Below are 8,368 nucleotides of genomic sequence, written 5' to 3' on the forward strand. Positions count from 1 at the left end.
CCGCTGCTGAAAATCCGCTAGATTGTTTTTTTTTTTATCAAATGTATTTCTGCCGAGATGCATCTTTATGGTCGAAGTGACAATTAGCGATGTGTGGTCCTGGAAATAGGGTCAACCCACCACGCTGTCAGAAAAAAAATACAGGGGAAACACTGGAGCTAACGTTTGCTATGTAGCATGTGTGGCTAACTTTAGCTACATCAGGTTGCTTACCTGTCCAATAAATGTAAGGCCAACTCCGCATCGCTCTTGTTTTCAGAGTCCTAAGCTCCTCCACCTTTGAAATGCTGTATTAACCCTGGTTTTGGAGCAGTTTTGTTATTGTAGGCTTTGTCAGGCTTTTTGAGCTTGCTCCAGTTCGCTCTGCCATGGTTGCACAAATGAAACTGAAAGAAGTCCTGAACACAAGGAGGGTGTAGATCATGTCCACCAAAGCAGAGAGTATGGGCCAGACTGCTTGTTTAAGTAATACTGAGGTAACAGTGGAGTGACTGGCATTGATCAACAACACTTGCAAACCCCCGCTGATATATTATTGTTATTTTGTGCAACGAGCCAGTATAATATTACTAATAAAATGATAAAGAAAATATTTAAGACCTCTGGGAATCAAATTTCAGACTTTTTAATGCCATTTAAGGCCTTAATTTTTGCAAAATGTATTTAATGCTTTTTCATACTTTTTAATGACCTGCGGATACCCTGTGTATAGATGGGGAAGGTTTGATCTTATAAATCATATCCTGGGCAGGAAGTGTGTGACGGTCATAGTGGGCGTGACTCTGTTGCCTCTCTTGGTTTTTCCAGTCTTGCTGAGGCCAATGTACATGCCAGGATGGGCAGCCGACTCATAGGCATTATAATTGTTGGCCAGGAGATTCTCCTTGAACTTGCACTCCTCACTGTAATGGCCCTGAGGAGAGGAAGAGTAGGAGGAGCAGGAGGAGGAAGATGAAGGAAAGGAGAGGAGGAGGGAAGTGTAAGGAAGAGACACGGGAGAGAGAAAATGACTAGAGGAATGGGAAGGAGGTGAGAAGGGAGATGCAATGAGAAAGATAAAGAGGAGGAGAGGGAGACAGAAAAAGGATGGAAGGATGAATGGAGAAGAGAAAGATGATAAGAGATTAGCAAACTGTGTCTGCTTATAAAATAGATGCATAAGACTTGATGATTAAGTTCCTGAGCCTGAGACTTTGCATGGAATAGAAATGTGTGAACATGTTGTTGAACATGTATGCAGGTATTAAGAGTAACCAGATTAGTCTACTCCATCAGCTATTTCCCAGGCCACCCAGGAAACCCCAATTCCGTGATCGCCTAATTTTTCATGGAAAACTGAACCAATCACGAAAAAATACAGAAGCTGCTGAATGCATGCAGCTTCTGTATTCTAGCCTAGTTGTTATATATTTAGACATTATTTAAGCAATATCACACGAGAAGGAGTGCTGTTGTACTATATATTGGCTCATATCGGTCGTAGAAGATGCCGAAGATAATCATGGCTGTGATTATCTTCGGCATAACTACGCTAGAATACAGAAGCTGCTGCTGTTCACTTTGTATTTGTGTTTTCATAGTAACATTCCTTAACTGACAGTGCCTATCACACAGGTTCAAATTAGCGTTAGCTCATTTTCTTATCAATATCTTCTCATGCACTTGTTTCTTCTGCTGTATAAATGGCCTTGCTCTATCTTTTTTGGTCTGTTCAGCCTACTCAGACTAGTCTGTACACTGTACACCATATATAGATATACAATAATAAAACTGTTATGCTGAACAACACCGAACCACAGCGAGGACAGCTTTTTTCCTCAACTTGGTGCCGGGAGCTGGATAGCAATAGATCTTCAAGGTGACTCTTCTCCTGACTGAAACACAGCAGTAACCATTATCCAAATTTAAAGAGGTACGGGAACCTTTTGAAAACCCAATTCACATCACTGTGTTGTGATGAAAGCCTCCGTTTTGAGTCTCTAAGAAGGTTAATGCGATCAAATATTTTAAACTGTGTTGTTCATAGGAAAATAACTAAACTGAGTTTAGTTAAAGAATTACTCGGTTATTCTAAGTGTTCTCCACACACTGAAAGGTATGCCATAATGTGAGAAACAGTTAACTGGATGTTCGGGGAACATTAGAACGGATCCAAAAAGTGTTCCAGGAACACTCAGAGAAATAGTATTTGGGTATACTATGCTAATTAAATAGTGTTCGGGGAAGACACTCAGAGAATGATAAATTAAAAAAGAAAAAGGTTCAGTCAAGAAGGAAGTAATAACAGCAAGAACAACTACAATAATAACAAACTGTATTTATATTGCACCTTTCTTAAACAGAGGTTGTGCTTTACAGAATAAAAAAACAGAAAACCAAAGGCAACAACAATGGATGAATTAAAACTATAGGCAAGGTAACATAAAATAAAATAAATAAATAGAAATAAAATACTACAAGAATCACAAAAAGGCTAGTCTAAAACAATACATTTTTAAAAGAGACTTAAAAGACAAGACTGACTCTGCACATTTCCATCTTGCCCTCTTTGGTCTAACCCCATGTTTATGGCAGGAGGACACACACTTAGTGACAGACAGTGGAAAGACTTTGGGGTGACATCCCTTGGGCAGGTCTACAAAGATAATTCAATACTATCATTTGCAGCATTAACTTACCAGACAGCATGTTTTTGTCATATTTACAAATGAAATCGGTAGTTGGTAAAGTACTCGCCATTAATGGTAACCCATTATATAAGTCTGACTTGGATCAACTGTTTTGCAAGATAACTAATGGCAGAGGAGCTGTATCGGGAATTTATAAGATGTTGTTTAATCAAGCCCCCGACATCTTCTCTGTCACCTAATCAGCTTGGGAAAGAGATTTGAAGTCTGTTCTTATGACATCACAATGGAGTGCTATATGGAGAACTGGCCTTTCCTCATCAAAGTGCATAAGGTATAGGATTATTCAACATAAAATATTGTGTAGAGCTTATATCACACCTGCAACTATGGCTAAAATGGACAAGTATTCTTCTGACTTATGCTGGTGTAACTGCCAAAGCCACAGTTCTCTTGTTCATTACTTATGTGAGTGCCCCAAGATTCAGTCTTTTTGGACAGCAGTTACTGCTGCTCTTACAGAAATATTTGATATCAATGTGATTTGATCTGTATATTAGGGCTACAACCAGACCATATACACTCAAAAGCATTGTTTTATTTAATTTCATTAGGTTTGCTGGCAGCTAAACAAATGATACTCCTGAACTGGAAAAGGCTTAACCTAAATACATTTACAGTCTATAAATGGTTGGATGACTATTTGGATATAATAAACATGGAACGTGCAGTACTGTCATTAAAAGATTTTGATAAAGGTAAACATGGAATTTGGGAGAGAATTAGATCTGGATTGTCCTGCTGTACTCAGTTATGTAAACTTATGATTGTTTGCCAGTGTTGTAATTGAGGAGGTATTATGCTGACCCCTCTTGTTAAGTTATTTTATTTTATTTATTTTTTATTTTTGCATTTATTTATTTTTGTAGGTATGCATGTGAATATGTGTTGGTAAATGATAAACTATGAATAAAAAAAAAATAAAAGACTGACTCTGCTAACCAAATGTCCTCAGGTAGGTCATGCCAAAGTCTAGGGACGCTGACGGCAAAGGCTCGATCACCTTTAGTCTTCAGCCTAGACTTTGGAACAACCAGAAAAGTAGCATCTGTATACTTACAGGTGATGTATAATATTCACACTCCAAGTGATTTGCATTTACTTTACACCTGTACAAATACAGTTGCTGTGGAAAACTGAGTACAATAATGGTGGCTGTTTCATTCCAGAACACGCATGGTTCTTCCTCTAAAGGCATCAAATTTGAAAGTCCTGATCAGTTCTCACCGAGCCGTAGAGTTTCCCCTTGTTGCTCATGGCGACAAAGAGACCACTCCTCACACCAAAGAGAGTCACCACTCCTCTCTCCACTGGGGAAATTTCTAGAAGACCTGGGATAAGAAGTGAGACAACAGTTACCAACTAGATGGAATACATCAATACTGAAAGACCCCTCTCTCTCCTTACTCTTCCTGGGTAAGGAAGAAAAACATTGCATAATAGACAGACAAAACATTACGGATGGCAGACAAGGTAGATAGACAGACAGTTTTGTGAAGATTGGACACGCAGTCGATTAGTTATGGCTAATTTTGTAAAAAAAATATACCTCTTCGTGGCAGTTCATGACTTTGGAAATAATCTTCAGCATGGGAGACAGATACTTTACCTACTGCTCCAAACACCTCTGATAACTTTTATTGAGGAGATACGATTACCAGATTTCTATGGAACGGTAATAAAGTTAGGATCAAACTTAAAACACTTAAATTATCCAAAGAAAAAGGCAGGCTTGCCGATCTTAAGAACTATTACTTGGCAGTACAGTCTATTCGAACTTAACAAAACAGACAAAACATTTCATAGCTGGAAACTTTTTCTTTGGATAATTTATGAATGAAGATGGAGAGCTTATTTTGGGAATCTTTCCCAAAAATATGAACTACCACATTCCCACTTCTTCCACTACCTTCAAGTTAGAAGCTACATAGGAAATTGTCAGATGCAGAACAAAACCATCAATGACTTGCACCCCCCTTGTTAAAGGTCCCATATTATACACTTTCGAGTGTTTTATTTTGTCGTGAGGTCCATTAAAAGCTGTTTGTGTGGTGTCATGTACCAAAAACACTCTCAATCCATTTTTACACGTTAATTTTCCAGCATCTCTCTGAGCCTTACTAAGAACAGGCTGTTTCTGCTGTGTCTTTAAGGCTTATTAATATTAACGACCCCTCTGTTCTGATTGGCTAACCATTTCAAGAGTGAAACGTGAGACACCACAGCCTGGCAGCGACAGGTAGGGAAAACTCTCCCGTTAATAAACAATGGCAACCACTCAACCGCTTTGAAAAAAATGCTTTGTTAGCCTATTATTTCTTACAAAAATGATAAGCGTACCTTTGTGATGCCACAAAGTTACGGAAGTCCAAGCGGCTTGTTTAGAGGCTCGCTTTTCTAATATGGATTGTGTGGATTTAGTTGGCTACCGTGTGTTTTGATACTTTCACAATGTTTAGATGCCACATCCAACTTCTTTATAATCAAAGAGGCAAGGGAAATCCTGTTTTACACGATATGGGACCTTTAAGCTTATTTTAAAAAATCAAAGTAAGAGTATGAGTAGAATTCAAGACCATATATCTGCCATTTCCAAAATCCCTACAAACACCAATAGACAAGATGATATGAGGGCAAAGGAAAAATTAGAAAAATTAGAAATTGATTTATCAGATGATGAATGTAGGAAAATGAATATGTATATCCAACAAATTAATTTTTTTGGCAGGAATATTCTTGGAAGATACTACTGTTACTTCATAACAAACAGTGCAACATGCTAAATATGATAATAGTATCACTCCAAAGTGCTGTAGAAACTGTGGGGATTACACTACCAACTTTCTAACATCTTATGGTTTTTTCCAGTATTAAAATCAGTTTGGGAAACAATACATAAGGAAATCCAGATGGTAATAAATGTAAATGTCCCACTGGACATCAAGTATTACCTTCTTGGTATGAGTCCTTTACAAATAGGTAAAGAAAAATATAAATATTTGACAAGAAGCTTTAGAACTACTGCACTGAATATAATTATACACAACTGGTGTCAAACATACAAACCACAAATACAGACATGGAGGGATCTGATCAACCAAGTGTATATTATGGAAAGGATAACATATGTAATCAGAGAGCCTAGCAGAGGTAGGGGCAGAAACATTTTTAGGGGAGGTTGTAGAGGACAAAGAGTGGGAGCAATTCCAAGGCAGCACGGTGTAAAGGTAGAGAGTGACTGTTGTTTTGTTTAGGCTTTTGATCTCTATGGGGCAATTCCTAGCCGAGTGTGTTATTGACTTTAACATTTCGAGTTAATCTGTTGGGTAGAGACTTACTGTATAAAATCAATTGCAAAATACATTGTACACCTGAAGGTGTTTTTATAGAAGTACCAGTTGACACAGTGTTTTGGTGGAAACTAACTGGCCCTTCTGTTCAGAATTTAGTTTCCACAGCATTAGGTGTAATTGAACACCCCTCACCAAAGCTACGAAGATTGATCCTCAGCATGAAACCTTTGGCCAATTTGTATGTCACAGCTTTCTATTGGTATAGTAACGTTCCAGACGCCTGTCTACAGAGAGTGGACCCACATGTTGGTTAGACTATGGCATTTCCAGCATTTTCAAGTGAAGTTTTTATGCAAGTTCAATCAGGAAGACTACCTAAAACCACCCACCTCTCTCTAGTTTCATTCATGCTTTCTCTTTGCCCAATGAGAGTTGGTAAACACTTTCCCTCTTTTTCCAGAGAACCAATTCGAGTTAGCCGTCACTTTCCCTCTCTTTTCAGAGCGCCAATCGTCTAAGTGGCCAGGAGTATGTCACCTACTATGCTGTTGTGCTACTCAGAACTATGCTGTATGCTGCTGTCATTCCAGTCGCTGTGTGTACCTTCGCCCTTTCTCCTCCCCACCACCACCACCGACTGTGTGTTATGTTGATGGAAGCTCTTCTAAACATTCTAATAGAGAAGACTTAAATGCTGGATATGCTGAATAGCAGACCACCAATGTGGGTGAGAACTGTGTGACTTTAACTAGGAGTGCGATAACCTGAAAGTTACATCAGATCATTTCCACTCCTAAGGACGGTGAAAAGAACGGCCTTGTCAAAGAACCATAAAACACCATGCTTGTTTCTGGTAATCCTTAAGACACCAGGATGTCTGTGATGAGACACATTGGAATGTGCTTAAAATAACATTAAATATTTGATACAGACTCGGGACTTGGGACCTTTGGGAATCACATTGTGTTGTACTCTAATGTATATCTCTTGTTTTGTGTGCATCTATGATGTTCGATACAGTATTTATTCATTTTATTAATCAATTTCTTCATCTTTTCACAGGGCGTATGTTTGATACCATGATGTAGTGTTAATGTTACAACTGCCACTTATACTGCATAGATCTGGGATCCAAAATGAATGTTTTATGCATATGTTATGAGCTCTTTCCCGCCGTAACTCTAGACAGTACCACTCCACACATACACGTCTTCCGTCTCATAATAAAACGTGACCCTGCCCAAGAGGGACTTCACACTATGTGGTCGCGAACACATACCAGTGAGTCTAAACAACTTTGTCTCTAAGATTTTGACTCTGAGACTCGCCTCATCATCGTCAGCTCCACAAGCCAAATAGAGAATCTGCTTCATCTTGAAACTGATGGAGAGTGCTTTGTTGCATCTGCCTGACACACACATACACGCCACGTCAGAGTGTCTATGTCTCCTGTCTGCTGCAACTCCACTAATCTCCAGAGAGGGTCGGCTTTGCCACCCTCACAATACTCTGTCCAACTTGCAAGTGCTGCAGCCTATGTGTTCTATCCTGTGTTGTGGCCCTGCTGAGTTCAACTCTGAACAATCGTCATATCTCCATCAACCACCTGTGCCTCGTCAAACAATCTCTTCACAGCCAAAACCTGTTGAGCACAATTTGTTTCCTAAATAGGTTTGCATGCACAAATGCTTGAAAGATGTTAAATGAGCCACTGTAAACACATTTTATCATTTCAAGTAAATTTCTGGCAACTTCAATCAAATTTGGACTCACTTAGGCTAAGGTGTGGCAAGTCCCACACTTTGCCATTCCCAATTGAAACAGGCAAATAAATCAAAGTTGCTTACTGTATCTGTTTTCATTATGCACCCCTGTGATCTTCCCATCTGGTAAGACTTGGATGTGAAAGCCAATGCCCACATTACAATAGAGCCTTCTGAGTCTCTTAATCCCCTGCAGGTAGTCTCTGTCCCCAGCCGCCTCCTCCCTCTTGTCCCAGGAGCTGCTGCCTGTCAGGGCCAGCGTCTTGCCGCTCCGTACACTTTCTCTCTGACTGCTGATGACTGGGAGAGGAGCGGAGGAGCCGCACAGGAGGAGCCCGTACAGGAGCAGAGGGAGCAGGGATGGTGGCGACGACATCCCCTGCTCATCAACCCTCTGGCTCAGATAAGTATAAAGAAATTTTATGTGTGTATGCCCAAGCAAAACTTTTACCTAGTATGCCCAAAAGTTGAAGGAAAACTCTGCGCAGCTTCAGTCTCTCTGAGAAATAACCTGATGCCTTAATTTCAATTATATTCTGCAACTGCACTCTCTAAAGCTGAGAGCTGAAAAAAACGTAGAAGCTGGAGTCGATGTCCTTGGAAGGAAACGTTGTCAAATTACTCT

At 39.6% G+C, this 8,368-nt stretch overlaps 1 protein-coding gene across 1 annotated transcript; it reads right to left on the reverse strand.

Annotated features, from left to right (window-relative positions):
- Positions 1-736: 736 nt before the first annotated feature.
- LOC139928991 (fibroblast growth factor 4A-like) lies at positions 737-8,119 on the reverse strand. The gene is made up of 3 exons (XM_071921733.2): positions 7,828-8,119; positions 3,915-4,018; positions 737-913 (listed from the first exon to the last, which is right to left on the reverse strand). The coding sequence occupies exons 1-3, from the start codon at positions 8,117-8,119 to the stop codon at positions 737-739; spliced, it is 573 nt and encodes a 190-aa protein (XP_071777834.1).
- Between the last annotated feature and the right edge of the window lie 249 nt (positions 8,120-8,368).

This window comes from Centroberyx gerrardi, chromosome 4, assembly GCF_048128805.1.
Source record: "Centroberyx gerrardi isolate f3 chromosome 4, fCenGer3.hap1.cur.20231027, whole genome shotgun sequence".
Taxonomy (NCBI): domain Eukaryota; kingdom Metazoa; phylum Chordata; class Actinopteri; order Beryciformes; family Berycidae; genus Centroberyx; species Centroberyx gerrardi.

Excerpts from the sequence above, each read along its gene's own strand:
- LOC139928991 (XM_071921733.2), bottom strand. The coding sequence starts at position 8,119 with ATGTCGTCGCCACCATCCCTGCTCCCTCTGCTCCTGTACGGGCTCCTC. Across the intron at positions 4,019-7,827 it reads GCATAATGAAAACAGATACA|GTCTTCTAGAAATTTCCCCA; the intron begins GTAAGCAACTTT and ends TTCTTATCCCAG. Across the intron at positions 914-3,914 it reads AGGGGAAACTCTACGGCTCG|GGCCATTACAGTGAGGAGTG; the intron begins GTGAGAACTGAT and ends TCCTCTCCTCAG.